Source organism: Pavona decussata, unplaced genomic scaffold (genome assembly GCF_977016875.1).
Source record: "Pavona decussata unplaced genomic scaffold, jaPavDecu1.1 SCAFFOLD_59, whole genome shotgun sequence".
Lineage (NCBI taxonomy): Eukaryota > Metazoa > Cnidaria > Anthozoa > Scleractinia > Agariciidae > Pavona > Pavona decussata.
The window spans coordinates 2,239,427-2,256,284 of NW_028145481.1; the positions used below are offsets into that span (position 1 = coordinate 2,239,427).

General features: G+C 37.3%; 2 protein-coding genes across 3 annotated transcripts; one reads left to right on the forward strand and one right to left on the reverse strand.

Annotated features, from left to right (window-relative positions):
* The first annotated feature begins 388 nt into the window (after positions 1 to 388).
* Positions 389 to 5,832, forward strand: LOC146479404 (uncharacterized). Its single transcript, XM_085111047.1, has 4 exons — positions 389 to 507; positions 3,284 to 3,438; positions 4,290 to 4,421; positions 4,759 to 5,832. The coding sequence occupies exons 2-4, from the start codon at positions 3,315 to 3,317 to the stop codon at positions 4,878 to 4,880; spliced, it is 378 nt and encodes a 125-aa protein (XP_084967173.1). The 5' UTR covers positions 389 to 507; positions 3,284 to 3,314; the 3' UTR covers positions 4,881 to 5,832.
* A 1,350-nt stretch (positions 5,833 to 7,182) lies between these two features.
* LOC146479405 (choline dehydrogenase, mitochondrial-like) lies at positions 7,183 to 13,540 on the reverse strand. Of its 2 annotated transcripts, XM_085111046.1 has the most exons (7): positions 13,454 to 13,540; positions 12,246 to 12,516; positions 11,705 to 11,877; positions 10,818 to 11,323; positions 9,942 to 10,172; positions 9,222 to 9,423; positions 7,183 to 7,904 (listed from the first exon to the last, which is right to left on the reverse strand). In XM_085111046.1, the coding sequence occupies exons 1-7, from the start codon at positions 13,521 to 13,523 to the stop codon at positions 7,588 to 7,590; spliced, it is 1,770 nt and encodes a 589-aa protein (XP_084967172.1). In that variant the 5' UTR covers positions 13,524 to 13,540; the 3' UTR covers positions 7,183 to 7,587. The 2 variants fall into 2 exon arrangements, with proteins under 2 accessions (XP_084967172.1, XP_084967171.1); XM_085111045.1 differs by lacking the exon at positions 13,454 to 13,540 and having other exon boundaries at positions 12,246 to 12,549.
* Between the last annotated feature and the right edge of the window lie 3,318 nt (positions 13,541 to 16,858).

The following is a 16,858-nucleotide window of genomic DNA, read 5'->3' on the forward strand; positions in this document are numbered from 1 at the left end:
TTTTTATTTTATTTTATTTTGTTTTTATTATTATTATTATTATTATTATTATTATTATTATTATTATTATTATTATTATTATTATTATTATTCCTTAGCATATGGGAATGCCGCTTAATGTCAAAATACTTTAACCTTCATAAATCCAAGACATTTCGGCGGAACTTCAGGTAGTCCATAAAGAAAGATAAATACTTGTCGAGGGTGGGGAGGGCAATTAAGAGATCAATGCTTTCAGAGTCAGTGGGAGTTTTTTCACGTCTAAATGTATAGTTCCATCACATTGGACAGCAGTTTGTACTTTATTTTTCAATAAAATATTTACGGCTATATGTACAATAATTACCAAAATTATGAAAAAAATAAAATATTACCTTGTTACTCTACCCCCCATGTTACCACGTGTCGAATCATGAGTTGTTTTGGTTCCAGTTTACGGAACGGGAAGCTTTTGCGCGCGCCAGTAACATTATTTCACATTGCCATCTTCGTGCGTGGTTTTTGAAGGTAAGATCTAGTGTCTTTTTTGTTTATACGCTAATATACATTGTCCTTAAACTAAGACGTGCAGAAACTCTTTAAAAAACGAAAAATCTGTTGACACAGTTGTCCGGCTTTGAATTTTGAGCTTCCTTCAAGATCGATGTGCGTTTTGTATGTTTTAACCACGAAAAGTTTCTTTACAGCAAGGACTTATATTAGTGCCACTTTGATCATAGTTTTTAAGTACTGAAGTTATTTTAATGCTAAGATACCCCAGAACGCTAATTGAAGCTGATATTTTTATTTTTGAGGGCACTGTTATGCAAGCAAATATAAACAGGCAGATAAGCTTAATGGCAGTCTCCGGCATCCGTGCCGGGCGTTTTTCCGACATTCAGAAATTCTCACACAATTTCCACAAATATTCTTATTTAAACCTTCTGAGAGTTTTGATTTTTGTTTAGAAATACGAAACGGTACAGTGTATAAACAAAATTTAGCTTTGTCTGTAATTACATAGCCGGTTATGCCATGAGCTGGCGGTATGGCAAACGGCAGAAATCACACAACCATCTCCCTGTTTTCAGTTATCATCAAAAGGTAGAATTTTTCTGCCTTTTTTCAAGAAAACATAAACGCCAACTTCACGTTTGCCGTTTGCTGTAAACGCAATTCTAAATCCCTCTGATATTATATTAAGGTTGCGTTGTAGACGAATAGCTTCGACGCAGTAAGCTTATGTAAAATCAATACGTTCTCTGGTTCTCGACAGAGAAAATTTGTGGTCCTACTTGGCCAAAACTAGACAACCTGCATGCAGTAAAAAACTATTTCTGAATTTTGTGCAAAATTCACGTTCGTCTCCTGAGAGCACCTTATTATTATACTGAGAAAATGAACACTTGTTGTTTATTTATTTATTCATTTAGTTTTATTCATTTGTTTATTACAATTTACTGGCTGAAAAATTACTAAGCGAAGAAATGTGTTGTTCCAGAAAATATCCATGCTCCCCCACCTAATTCTACGGCTCCTCTTCCCCTTCTCGAAATCCAATTTAGCTTCATACATGAACATTTCTATTTTTTGTGGCCTTTGAGACCGCTCACCCCCTTCCTCCCCCTGCCCCCCTCCCCCACATACTGCAGTTTCCAATCCCTTGTGTGTGTTTGGGGGAGGTATCAGACCTGCCAACTCGTCCAGTTTTCCCGGGAGTCTCCAAGTTTTTCATCAAATCTCCCGGACTCCCGGTTATAGCACCATGCAAATCTCCCGGGAAATGCCTACTGTGGCCTTTTTCAAATTTTTTTCATTAATTTCATTATTTTCAAGATGTCAAAAAGGAAAATAAAACAAGAGGTGGATTTAGTGGTCTTATTTGAGCTGTTCTCAATCCGAAAATGTAAAACAGAGCAATTAAATAATGAGTATCATAATTGGTCAGAAATCAATCAATCAAATAATTATTGCACAATACATGGTAGGTAAATGGTGTTCTGACCAAGAGACGTCAGGAACATTCGTAAGGCCTTCGGGTGACATTCTTACAATGCAAAGGTTTCTAGACATCTCCAGATATTTGTACTGGGGGTTGGCAGGTATCATGGTATGAACTTTTGTGACCTTTTGAGACCCAGCTTGGAATTTCCAATCCCTTCTGTGTGTGGAGGGGGGTTGGGGTAGGGGATGGTGTGATATGGATATTTTCTGGAACTACACAATAACAAAGTTAACACAAGCAATAAGAGTGCTCCATGGATGAGAAAGTCACAGATAGAAAAAAGACCACCAAAATACAAACATACATTTAAAGAAACTGAAAGCAAAACTAAACAGGTTAAATAAAGGCCAGTTTCCACATGCAATTTTTGATGCAACTTTTGTTGCATTTCAGGGCAATTTTTCTCACCCAAGGCTGCAACTTCAAATCACAGGTGCAAACCAGCTGCAATATTGTAGTGACTAAAAACTTGCATTAGAAAGGTCCATTAAAATTGCACAAAATTGTATACATGTGTAATTTATGGGGCCTTAAAAGTATTCCATTAAAATATTTCCTTCCATCATCTTGTACTTAAAAGTTCTTACACTATGTAGCCACTTGTGAAAGTGAATTCAACATTTCTGCAAAGTTCACAGTTTAAAACAAGTACATGTACATTTGAATTTAGTCATCCTTAGCTAGGAAAATTCTTCCTGGAAGTGAATAATTATATAGCTTGAAATAAAGAAACTTACATGTAAATGCAAATGAGAAGGCTAAATTTCCAAACAAAAAGAAATTAAAGCCAAGTAAGGAGGTTTTTTAGTCTATCAAAATAATAATAATAATAATAAGAAGAAGAAGAAGAACATTTTGATAATAATAATTATTACGAAGTCATTAATATTATAACCTTGAAAAAACTGAAGGAAATACTGCAGAGACAGATCAGACGATTTTTGATATGATAGCAAGAGTTAGAAAGATTGAAATATTATGCTTAACACTAGAAGGCTGCTAAGTACTGTTATGGTTTTTTTGAGTTGTCCGTACCCAATGAATTTGGATTAGAAAGAATTAACCTCCAGGAATGGGTATGGAATGCCCCATGACTGTCACATACCAATGTTTATTATAATTTGGCTTAAATATCATGTCTCAGACATTCAAAGCCTAATGCATTCATTGGTGATTTTAAGAAGTGGCATTGTTTCAAATCCTGTTGAAGCCTTCAAAATGGAAATTTCCGAGGTCTATTCATAAAATTGTTGTCAGTATCAAAAGAACTGTCCATTGACATTGATTTAAATTGTGCAGGAAAATAAACTTGTTGAGCAAGAGGGTTAAGATGTCACTGTTGCGAAGAGGACATCAACTGATCTTAGCACTCACAATAAGACAGTCAAGCATCAGATGTTTTCAAACAGCACCAGTAGCTATGAATGCAGGCCGAACTCAGGATGGATTCACAGGTAAATGCAGTGTACTTAGCACCTTACAACATGTTCGGGATGATGTAGATTGTGAGTGTCTGCATGGTTGCTGAATATCCTGCACCGGTGTGCCACATTAATGAGTCAGTTTACGAGAATTTAGTCAGGACTGAGTCACGATATACACTGTACCACCCAAAGACTGTTAAGGAAATGTTGGCCACTAGACTGTAGAGTTAGCACCATAGGCACTCTACCTCTCCTTCTCTCCACCCTCTTGGTTCTGGATCCAAAAGTAGTCTGGTTTAGATAGGGTCAACTGCCACAAGTTTCTCAAAGCATTTGCTTTGTCAGGGATGTATAGTTAAGAAAAACTCATCAGGTTCATTAATATTATTAATAAACACTGTGGGATAATTTGGACTGTGCACCTTTAAAATTAGCCTGGTGTATTATTTTGTGTTCTGTTGAAATTTCAGCCGGTGATAACATCTCTTTCAGATGGTGAAATTCACCCGTATCTGCATGGCTCTTTATAGCATCATCCCTGCTTTGTAGATGACAACTGCACAGATACAAATTTCTCTTGGAGCCAATTTATAACTCTTAAACTGGTTTATTTACAACATCATGCACATCAAAAGTGTTTGTACCACCTTAAGTTAATATGAATACTTTTATGCAATGTGATGGACAATTCAATCCGAATTCTAGGATGCTGGCTAAAAGGCCTTAGACCCAGTGAGGTGACTGTCACACTCCTGCGTATCATGCCCTGCTATAACTGGACTACTGCGTAGTCATCATTTCAACTGGGCTCACACATGTACATGTAGGGGGTTGCTATAACACAAAAAGTTAATCTTTAGTTTGTTTTAATTTTTGACTAGGCTTGGAAAACTGCTTTATTTGGGATGACAAGCACGGCTTTGGTTATGACAAAAATGGACAAGTTGTCATCGTAACACCAAATACATCCAATGCAATGAGCCAAACGTTCAGCTCTAATATACTCAGTAATGGTAAGTTAAAACAGGTCATTGCATTAGTTAAATAATTATTATGATTCTTCTTCTACCAGTTTTAAATTGGAAAGTTGAAGACTCTGCTTTCGAAACACCCGTTTCTTTCTCAGTGATTGTGCAAAAGTCAGGTACATCTACAGGGTAACCTTGAAAATTGGCACCATTCAGCACCCCCAGTTGCAGTTCATAGATGGTTGAATTATGTCACATGCCTCTTGTTTTCTTCAAGAGAGGGTGTTGATAGTTAGTCAACAGACTTGCAGGGGAGCTGTTCTTCAATTTTTCCAAATTTAGTCATCCTGGGCAGTCAAGTAATTATTGGTTTCCCTTTCAGGACCAGGGTTGGAGAATTTGTCAGAACTGGAGCACGAGACCCCAAAATTGGAGAAGAGACTAGAATATGAGAATGATGATGATTTTGATGATTATCCTACCTGCGCAGGAGGGAGAGCCTGATTAATCAAGCCCTGAGCAATAAGATGGGCAACTGGCCTGAACATGGGCAAGGCTTTAAATTCAAATGCATTGAGTGATCTTTTCTTGGCTGCATTTGCTAAATATAATGAAAGAAAAATGGCTGCAGATAGATCGATCACCTATTAACAATTTAGTCTTTTTATCATTAATCTCATCATCATCTTTCATTTTCAGTTTTACAAGTCTGATATCACGTCTGTATCCATTTCCATCATCTCCAGTTATCTATTGAAGATAAAGCATAATACTGCTGGCAGGATTTATGTTTTGACTTTTGGTGTTAATAAGTTAAGAATATAATTTGTCCTTATTCAAAACATGGCTGTGATTTTTAAAATTGGTTTGTTTGCCAAGAAATCATCATTCAATAGTTGTTATCGTCTGAAAAAGCTTTGTGGCACTCAAGTTGAAGTACATGTAGGAAGAACTTAAGTGTGATTACTCCATAGCGCTTTTCATTCACGCTTTTAGTCTTACAGTATTTTTTGCAAAACGAAAAACATGGGATTTTTTAATATATATTTAAGGGAAACGTTGATGAGAGTAAAGCCAGGAAGCTTACCTCATGAAATGAAGCAACTTTTACTGAATTGCATTTACAAGTAATAGTATTTTACTTAGTTTTGAATCAAGTGTGTACAGAAAACAGTAACAGTAATTGTTATCTTGTACATTTATGAACCAGAACGCATTAGCTTTGCAATCTCCACTGCACTGACATGTTTTAGAAACATGTACATTTGATTAATGTATGTAGCATATTCTTGTAGTGTAGAAAAATTAGATTTTCTCAGAAAACATTTTTATAGATCGTGAAATTCAATTTAAGAAACTGTGCTAGTTGATCCAGAATTATTTATTGTACATATATTTCATTTCTATCCATCATTTTACTGCTAATAAAATTAGCTTTGTACAGTTTTGATGTTCAGTCAACTTGTCCTTTATTTTCTCTTGGATCTTAATTACATGTACCTCTGGGAAAAAAACAAGTCATCCACATATCATTTCTCTGAAAAAAGTTCAGATGGCAAGATAAATACGTCGTGCATGTTGTAGAGTTTGGGAATTGATACCCTGTGAGCAGAGTCAGTGCCAATGTGCTGCCTTCCACAAAGAATGTTCTGCTTCCTGAAGAGGGTTAGTTTCTAGAGAAACTGTGGTGCTGTATCGGTGGGGAGTAGAAACGAATGTTTGGTTTAATCAACAAAGTTGAAGGGTAATTTGGCCACTGTAAAGACATCTGAGTGCTGATGCTTGGAGCGATAGCCTTTTGTCAGAGCAAATCCAAAGGGCTAACGCTCAACTGCAGCACATGAATCTTTTTATAGTGGACAAATTACTTTTCCTTATCAACATTGTTGCTCAAACCAAACATTTAATTTTGATTTGTTTAACAATTTTTCTTTTATCCGAAGATTAATCATAAGCTTTAACTTCTAATCATAATTTTTAAAAAAATTCAGAAGACAAGACTAGGCAATGAAAGTGAGTTTTGAAACTAATTATTTTCCAAATTGGACCATACCAAAAATTTTTACATGATTGTATGTGAACTATATTATTTTGCAAAGGACTACCCTAAAGCCTTTTAATTTTGCAGGGGTTAGAATTATTTTGCAAAAATCAATTAAAATTTGATAGTTAAATCAAGTAAGATTTTTTTCAGAGTATTTGCAGACACTCTTCCAAAAACAGTGTTACTGAGAAAAGTAAAAAAATGTCCAGTACAAAAATGTAGTAGTTTTAGTGAACACCAAACATACAGACTGACCACAAGCACATCTTCTTTGAATATGATGTACATTCCTATCCAGCATCATTCATTTTACAGCATGCAAGAAAGTAACCCATGCAGCAGTATTGTCCATGTGTGAGTGTCAAGTTTTGGTGGTGAAGCTATGATACCAAGTGGTGTAAACTGCAAGAAAATGATTTCAAATCACCTTTTCCGGATTCCCCTCATGACTTCACTGCTCATTCGTCCAACTTTCATCTTCGCCCAACAAACTACCAGCCATGCAAGTGAGCAAGTGAGTAATACCTTAACATCATGTCCCATTATAAACATGAATATTCTCCCCACTCTTCACATACAGTTCTTATGGTACTACTGAAGAGAATTTCTTATTAAAACAACAAAATTATTGACAGAAATCTTTCATCACTTGTTACCATTTTCTTCTTCTAATCATTTCGGATCCCTTCTTCTCAAGATATAATTTTATGTTTGATACTGAAAATAGAACTTAGCTGCTGATTCACATTGGGACTAACAGGCTTAAAAAGATTGGCAGATTTTTATTTTGTGACAAAAGCAATGAAATTGAATGCCATGCAAAAATAAAGGGCTCTAGCATGCACAACTAATTACTACATGTATGCAAACAATATTTGGGAAATCATTTGGACATTTCATGAATGGGACTGAAGTTCACTACAGCACCTAACTATAAATTAAATCAAGAAGTCAAAACATGTCTTGAGCTGCACAGTAAGAATCACCACTACAATTCGCAGTCTGTTCACTTTCAGAGACTTGACTTTTTCATCACTATGAAGTTATAAGAATTATTAATATAAAAAGTATTTTCCTCTTGGGAACTGATTATGACCTAGCTATTAATGCCATTTCGCCTTGACCATTCCAAGCGCTGTGGCGTTGAACTCCCACTTGTAATGTAAACTATCTTTGTCCTTTTTCTGGTGTCTTGTAAACTGGCGCAGTTGATTTAGGAAGGGGAGGATTCCCTAAGATAATATCAGCTGCCTTTTCAGCGATCATAACAGTGGGTCCATTAAGATTCCCACTCACAATACTTGGCATGATTGATGCATCAACAATTCTCAGATTTTCCACTCCCATGACCTCTGTTTTATTATTGACGACAGCCATTGGATCATCTTCAGAACCCATCTTACATGTGCATGATGGATGGTAAGCAGTATCAGCATTCTGTCTAACCCAAGCATCAATTTGTTCATCAGTTTGAACATCATCACCTTCAAAGAAAAGAATGGCAAAAAATGGGTCATTGTTGAATAACAACATTTTTACAATAACTGTCCAAATTCCCGCGCGCTGATTGGCTCGTAGCTATTGTCTATAAGAGTACAGACAATAAAAATGACGTCAGATGTAACGCGCGCGCTTTCTCAACGAAAAAAATAGCCAATTCCGCTCGTGCTTTTTCCATGTTATTGTAAAAAACAAATCGACGGCAGTTTTCTATGGTCTATACTCTTATAGACCATAAAATGACGCCATAAAATGTCCAAAACTTGGCAGTGAAACCACTTGCCTGCGGCTCGTGGTTCCACTTGTGTTTTGAACATTTTTTGACGTCATTTTATGGTCTATAAGAGTATAGACCATAGAAAACTGCCGTCGATTTGTTAAGTATATCTGTAGTTCTCAAAAAATAATAATACAGTATTACAAGATGATAGATAGCCCAGCACTCCCCTGACATGTACTGCTGCCATATTTGTGGGGTATGGTATAATGGCTCATATACCACGGCCGCTAAACCAATCAAACCTCTAGAACTGTGTTATCCAATGGGTCAGTTTTGAATAATTACATGACTCTTTTTTTTTCTGGCTTATAATAAATAAATGGGTCATCAGTCAATAGCAGACAATTTCTTTTTTCCAATACATAAATATTAAAACAACTCATGAGTATAAACACTACAGTTGATTCCATCCTGTCGATTATTTAGTTTGCATGGATCATATTTCTATGTGATTCATGCATACATACACATAGAAATTTGTTTAAACACTCAATCAGGAAACAGGAAATCGTTATCAATGGTGCTCCATCCACTAAATACATGTAGATACACAAAAATAATATCAGAGAAGTCTTAAATGATTGTCAATCAATCTTATAAAGGTTAAATTGGGTAAAAGTAAAAAAAAAAGTAAATGCTTTGGTTATAGTGGAAATAAACTTAGCTACCCAATGCTAGTTTACAGGCATTCCACTCAGTGGAATACCTGTGGTGCTTTGCTGACGGTATTTAAAGACAGCCCCTCAGCATTTTATCAGCTTTTCTTAACAATTTGACAGCATTATACTGGCAGCCAGTCTTATGATCATGCTATTCTTATAAAAAGCATCACATGTAGATAACATGTACAGCTTCCTGGTCACATTCTCATGAACCTTTCTCCCTCTCATGAATCCCTTAAAATCCTAACAGCATTATTTGTTACTAGATGACCCTGTTACACTATCCACCACAAGGGGAATTCTCACTTCTCACCAACCGTTCTCCATCCCCCTTCCCCCCCTCCCCCTCCACCACTAACCTGGCTGCAGTTCTTTTCCGCGGAATGGATCAAAAGCCTTTTGACTGAATATTTCTCTTGTCAGGCGAACAGAATCCCTTAACTCCACTCGATCTTCTTCTGTGGATAAGTAGTTGGGGTTTATGATGGGATGATCATAGGGATTCACTGACTTTAGCTTTACGTATCCGCGACTTGTGGCCCGCATGGAACCAACATGTACCTTGAAAAGAAGATTGTCTTGAGTAAAAATAAAAATCATGAAGATTCAGAGACAATATTAATTTAAACTGAGGTGGGAAAATATACAAAGTCATGTAAACTGCCTTATGAAAGACTTGCATTAGAAAGACCATCATTATTTTTTACAAAATTAATTACCACACAATTGTCTAAATTACAGTTAAGTATCCTGTACCACATTCACTTAACAGACTCACACACTCATTGAGCTGTAAGCTGTAAACATATGGGAGAGAAAGAGGGACGATGTACCTTCTTGCAAATGTTTTCAAATTGATTCAATTTAGTTTGACATGAAATGATGCAAATGTACTTAACACCAAATCATACAATTTGTAGAAAACAACATTACATAACCCAACCCTAAAGATGCTTTGCTCATACCTGAACCCCTGATGAGCAACTGTGGACAAGCTTGAGGAAATGTGCCACTAAGACTTTGTAAGAAACTTTTCAGAAATACTTTCTAGACCCAACAACATTACAATGATGACCTACTTGAAAAGCTTCTTTCTCAACAGTAACTCTGCCATGATCTTTAAAGGCTGAAGGAAGAAAGTGGTACTGGATGTTGGGATGAGAGATGCCCTCTCTGGTGCGAATGAAGCCTCCAGCCTCAAGATGTGCAGTGGCACATGGCCCGGTTCTTGTGAGGAACCACTTGACACCAATAGGAATCATGTTCCACCACTTGAGTGAACGATACAAACTTAATGGCTGGGTGCATTCCTGAAAAATGTCAAAACAGAGTTAAGCTCTGGCTACTAAATTATTTAAAGGCATTGTTGTCTTCCTTAACTTGGACCCACTCAGGTTTTAAAACCCTGTGGGGGCAAATACCATGAAAGTTACATACATACAGGTACATGTTGTCACAGTGGAAGTGCCTTGAAGATCAGAACAGACACCTTCATAGCAGGGTGTCCACAAGGAAAATGTTTACTATACTACAGGGAGATGCTCTGCTATTGAACCATTAAACCATTTACTAGGTTCAAATGACATCTGTCTCACATACTGCTACGATCTGGATTCATTTCAATTCCAATAATTTATATTCTTTCTTTCATTTCAAATCTTTGCCTTTCGAAATCCCTTTCTCCCTTGACATTTCTAATAATTGGGGGGACCACATAATAAATACAATCAACATATAATTTACCACTAAATGTAGGACCTCAAAGAAACAGAAACAAGCAAACAGATCAAGACCACAACCATCACAACCCACAAAAAAATGTGACTTTAAACTCTCCTGAACTAATCTTCCTTGTCTACTATAAGAAATGGCGAAAGTGAAAATGTTCGTTGATATTTCAACTACAAATTCGTACAGTTTGTATACAGCTGAGAGAAAACAAAATGCACTCAGACCTGGTGAAAGTACATCTCCAAATGATCCTGTAAGTTCTGCCCTACACCTGGAAGATGAACCTTCACAGGGATTCCAAGCTTCTTCAAATCATCTGCATTTCCAATGCCAGACAAGTTCAGTAATTGTGGTGTGTTAATAGCTCCAGATGTTAAAATAACTCCCTTTCTTGCCCTTACACGTTTAAATTGATTTTGGCAGGTGTACTCGACACCTATAGCTTTATTATTTTCAAATACTATTCTGAAAATCATTGCTTTTGTGTCTGCTCGAAGGTTACGTCGCTTGAGCGCAGGTCTAAGGTAGGCATTGGCTGTATTCCATCGTATGCCTTTGTGGATCGTCATGTCCATCCAACCTAACCCCTCTTGTTGATAGCCATTCATGTCTTCTGTGAAAGGATAACCAGCCTGGACACCGGCATCAATAAATGCTTGATACAGAGGGTTGTCTGATTTGCCCCGTGACACATGAAGGGGGCCATCGCCTCCTCTGTAATCATCTGGACCTAGTGGGATAATGACAGTAGTAATCTTAATATAAATTAAACAGAAGAAAGGTCCTCACAGTCGTTTGTACAACTTATTAAAGCAGTTGTGAAAAGAAACCTAAAAAAATTCAGGCTTGAACGGGATTCAAACCCATGACATCTGTGATGCCAACCGGGAGCTGGTCATAATTATTATGAGTTCTCAGAATATGAGCAGCTCCCAGTTGGCTTGATAGCTCAGTTGGTAGAGCACTGTACTGGCATCGCAGAGTTTTGTTTTGACGTTGTCACTCCCAGGGGTCCTTAGACCAGTATACCCATCATACAATGATGTACACCAGTGAAAAGAGAGACAACATGAAGCAAAGTTTGTGGGGCTATTTCGTTCAAAATTCTTACCCAACTCGTGCGTCTGCGATTTCCTGAAGTAAGGCAAACAATCAGCATATGACCAGCCTTTAGCTCCTTCCTTTTCCCAGCGATCATAATCATAAGCATGTCCTCTGATGTACACCATGGCATTCAAAGATGACGACCCTCCCCAAACTCTCCCTCTAGGCTGATAGATACGCCTACAAAAGAATTTGCTAGCCATTTATATTTTGTCTGTCAGTGAGTTAAAAGCAGATTACTAACAGTCTTTTTTTTTCATGTACTCTCAAAGAACATGTGCTACCTGGAAACGCATTTCTTGATTACTTTTTTTACAAAACTATCATTGAAACATATTAATTCTTCGTGGCACCTGCAGGAGCAACCATCAAAAGTCCATGCTCTTCACACATTGAAATCCAAGATGAGGCAACAAAAAGGTGGCACTAGAGCCTATATGTCCTGATGCAAACATGAAATCAAGGGAGTTTGAGAGACTGTTATTATCACTTCATGTGAATCCAGAAAAAACATTAAGCATGCAATCTCTTTTGTTTTTAAAGTTTACCTATTGTCCATAAACTCTTGTGGCTCTGTTTCATAATACCAGTTGTATTTGTTATCACAAAGGTTATAAATAAGAGCTGCAGGCATATGGATTTTCCACGTCCAATCTTTAGGTCCAGCCTCCAGCAGAATAACTTTGTTGTCAGGGTTTTCCGACAGACGATTTGCTAGAACACAACCTGCTGAGCCTGCTCCACAGATCACATAGTCATGGGTTGAAGAGAACTTCATTGTGGATAGGAGGCATTTTTGGTGGAAATTAGGTTGATGACCTGAAGGGAAAAAAGGAACAGCTCATTACAGGGGATTAATGCATGACTTGATTGAGGATCACTGAATATGGAGTCTTCGGATGTATTCGGAAATCTTCGGATAATTTTATAGTCGTGTCCTTTTTGGAAAATCCTGGCACTCCCAGGTTTAATATCTCATGCCTTTGAGTCAGAAAACGTTGGCGGTATACTATCAACAAAAAGTAAATTCCTTGTTCAATTCAAAGACATTTGTCCAGAGAACACTCCCATGAATCTTGAGAGGGTATTTCTGTTCATGACAACAAAAATTAACTTAAATGTCATAAATAATAAAATTAATTTTTAACTATTGAAATAAACTAAGCAAATACAGCCATTGTTAATGATTCTAACAGCCCATATTTAAAACAGGATTCAGCATTTGGGGTAAAAATGACAGAAATAAGTGTCCTCAAAATCAATGCCCCACTTAAGTCACAGAAATTCTCAAACCCACCAATAATTCATGAAGAGAAAACAAAGGAAATCACTACCATGAAGGAGGTTTGGAAATGTGATCTTAATTATCATAAAATTTGGTAAACTTTTGATTTGAATTTCTCCAATGATTAAAAATGGTTTAAGAAGGCATATCAAACACTACAAAGAGCGTTTCATCTTTTTTCAAAACACCTTTTAAAAGAACTTGCATATCATTTTCCAATCCACTTCTTGGTGTTTGGAAATAAAATAAAATAAAAACTCTTCATTGTGTTTGGTATATTAAACTCCAAGTAATAATTATTTACCATTTTTTAAATTTGTGTTAATTTCATGGAACAAATTAATTTCCTTTTAATAAAAAGCTGTTAATATAAAATTTGAAAAAGTTGAGAAACATGTCAACAGACATGCAATGAATCAATATTGTTCCATGAAACAGCAAGTAAAGAGAAAATTCATATCATGTACTTGCCATTTATTATACGGAGTGCTGGAGGCAGACTTTTAAAGGAGCATCTTTTTATAAGCATCAAGGAAGCCATCTGATGATGTATTGATTGCAGCTATAATAAGAAAACATGATCAGAGTCATTTGTTGTATAGTACCTTGCTAATTGTTTCTATCTTTGGAAATGTATTTTTGTTAGGGTTTTAACTAAGTTGGCTTTTGTTATATAGCAGTACATCTTGTAACATTGACTTGTTTTCTTCACCTGATCATTAGTGTGCCATATTAAGTCCCTGGTTTTGGCATCTCATTTTAAGTAACAGTGTTGTAAATAGCTGAACAGGAGTAGTCAACGTTGCTTCAATAATAAAAAAATTGATCATAATAGTGTGCGCCGTCAATTTTCTTAGTCTGAATGGATTTTGAACTTCTGAGGGGTTCAGGGAGGAGGGTTTTAAAAACCCGGAAATTCTGGAGGTGTGGGGGGGGGGGGGGGGGGGTCATCATAAACCCTCTGGAACGGAAATTGCGAGGGGATGGGAGGTTAAAATAAAAAAACCTTCCGTTAGGGGGGGGGGGGTATGGATATTTTCTGGAACTGCACAATCAGTGTAAGTTATATTAAAGAGTTATATTAAAAGTACAGTAAAGAAGTGATTAAAACTAGAAAATCGAAGAAGACTACAAAAGGATGCACTGATGTTGTGAACAAAAAAATTATAGAAGAGTCAGCAAAAGTAGACAGTAGTTGGATTATATTTTGTTCTCACATAACAGTTAACTCTAGTACTCTCCAAAAATCAACTTATTAACTCCTGTAGGTGGGTGAGTGTGTGGAGGGGGGAGGGGGGCTGGGGTGGCGGTGGGGGAGGGTGGTTATGGATGGGGCAAAACGAAGGAGGAGTTACCTAGGTTTTTGTTCTATGTTAACAAATTCAGTATTAAAAAATAACACAAGATGAACTCGACCCTAGTATGCATGTACTAATCGATATCGACAAAGGGACTACCTGCCACTATGATGCAATATAAAATACAAGTCTTCGTAGTACAACAACATTTGCAACGATCAGAGAGTTTCAAGCATGACCCGAGATCCGCTTTCATCGCTGCCGTAACTTCACGGCTTAAAAATTAAAAACAGAAAAAATGAAGATCAAAACTTAACTTATTTTTGTGCCATAAATGAAAAGTCTGCAGTAAAACCACTGACACATGACCAGAGAGCGCCATTTGAAGGTCGAACTCTCGCACGTTGTGTCCGTGTTGCATTAAATTAACAACGCAGACCCAAACTATTTCTAAATATAAATTCGAGGGATGAAAGATATTTACCTGGGAGGTTCAAAGAGATGACATTGAACGAGGTTTAAATAAACGTACGTACTCTACTTTCAGCTAGCCCGGCACAATGGAGTTCATGGATGGATATTGCACGCGTGAAATTTTCGGGGAAATGGAAACTAGTACCAAAGCCGCAACCGGGTTTCAGAGCGGAAAAACGTTCTGCGCAATTTTTCTGCGCATATCCGTTCGCGGGCGCAAGGGAACTGAAAAACGCTGCCGGTTCGGTTCGATTCTGTACCGTTGAGCAGTGGCTTTTGTGGTAAAAATACATTTTACCATCTACGTTTTGTCCAATTTCATCGAATATGCTATAAAGTCGGACCGGGCATTTTACCAACACCGTGTAAGGACAAGAGCGAAAACTGGATTTGCGGTACAGGTTCCGGTACATGACTACAAACACAGCAAAGGGACACTTCTTTTGTAACTATGCTACACGAGCTTCATCTCTATTTTTATATTCTCTATGTTTCTCATTACAAGACAATTCATATTTGGCGTCAGCACAACTGAATTCTATTTGAAAAGTTGCAGCTGGTCAACCTCTGCTCACTGGATGCATTTATTTATTTATTTTTTCGTTTCTAAAACATAATTGCGCGACGAGTGAATGATGGCAAGACTGCGACCACGGAAGGCTTTGTGAAACAAATTCAAAATCTCCGCGGCTAAGCACAGTAACAAAAGGGGTTATTTGGGAAGTTTCCGTAATTAAAGCTATTTTTCCTGCCTTCAGTTGACCTGTGCAGATAAATATTGTTACACAACAGTTGTGTAATTGACCTGAGCCTACTAGATGGATGCACACACACCCGCGTCAAAAACAAACTTTTTTATTGTGTTTATCATGATCAACTTTTAACTAATTATACTGGACCGCAAGTAGCGAAAGTTAATCGAGGCGGGCAGTGAAAGACAAAAAGAAATATACAATATATTGAAGAGACATATACTAAACTAAAAGAAATAAAGCAGTACAATATACTAAGAGATCGGAAGTAACGCATCGCATAAAATTGCTCCCTCAAAACCGATAATTAGATCCTTGCGAAAAAAATTAAAAATCCACTCTGGCAAACAATTTTATACTCTGGCAAACTCAGTAATTAACGATTAACTATTTTTCTACCCAGGGTTAAGCTCTCGACCTTAAATATTCAGGGGTTTGCTTATATAGTCGCTTTTTGTAAAATGGTCCATGACAATAACAGACCCGTAGAGGCGATTTGTTTACACGCCACGGGAACAATGAAGGTTTGAAAATCTTTCTAAAAGTCTAAGAAGCCCCAAGAAAATCGAGCCACAGCAAGGTTACATCTGCAGCTATCATCTTGTGTGGGATAATTATCGCTACTTACCGAGATATCTGCGGTAGCATAGTAAATTGTTGAAAATAAGACAATTAAAATTGCCGCCATTTTTGAAACAGTTTGGTGCCCAGCGCCCACGCAGAGTTCGCGCATGCTTTTTACGTTTTTCCGCTCTGAACAACCGGGTGCCCCCGCCAGATAAGGGTGTGATCGCGGGGTCGATCGCGGGAAAGAGGTCGGGAAAGAGAACAACCCGCCAAGACGAGAACGGAAAACGAGTTTGCTCTAGCGTGTTTTATACTCCTCGTAGGCGTAAAAATAGTCTGACTTTCAGAAATTGGCTACGCTGTCATACAATTTTGAATCTTTTTTCTCGAACAGTTAAAAAAAAAAAATTGCAAGCTACGTACCGTGACGTTTGGTGGAATTGTGTGACGGGTCATCGTTTTGCAAAGTTTTCAAACTTACCTGGAATGCTAAGTTGTTGCCTTGGATTAACTGAACGACCGTCCCGACTCGAGTAGTCGTGTGGGCATGTTGCCACCTATGCCTTCAAGTTTGGGCCCCGTTTAGATCAGAAGGGTTTTGGATTGAAAATGATACCCCGTTCCAGAAGAAGAAGGAGAAGTAGCAATAGGAAATTTTTTTAATGCACTATTCGTTTGTTATCGACGACTCAGTCTGTCGAGGCCTCTGTATGTGGTCCAGTTTGTAAGTAAAACGTACCTGTTGTATTACAATTTAGTTCATCTAGTAAGGCTAACTTGAATGC

Coding starts and splice junctions, on each gene's coding strand:
- LOC146479404 (XM_085111047.1), top strand. CDS start 3,315: ATGTCACTGTTGCGAAGAGGACATCAACTGATCTTAGCACTCACAATA. Junction 3,439..4,289: donor AACTCAGGATGGATTCACAG/GTAAATGCAGTG, acceptor ATTTTTGACTAG/GCTTGGAAAACTGCTTTATT. Junction 4,422..4,758: donor CTCTAATATACTCAGTAATG/GTAAGTTAAAAC, acceptor TTTCCCTTTCAG/GACCAGGGTTGGAGAATTTG.
- LOC146479405 (XM_085111046.1), bottom strand. CDS start 13,523: ATGGCTTCCTTGATGCTTATAAAAAGATGCTCCTTTAAAAGTCTGCCT. Junction 11,878..12,245: donor CAAGAGTTTATGGACAATAG/GTAAACTTTAAA, acceptor ATTCTTTTGTAG/GCGTATCTATCAGCCTAGAG. Junction 10,173..10,817: donor TGGAGATGTACTTTCACCAG/GTCTGAGTGCAT, acceptor GACATTTTTCAG/GAATGCACCCAGCCATTAAG.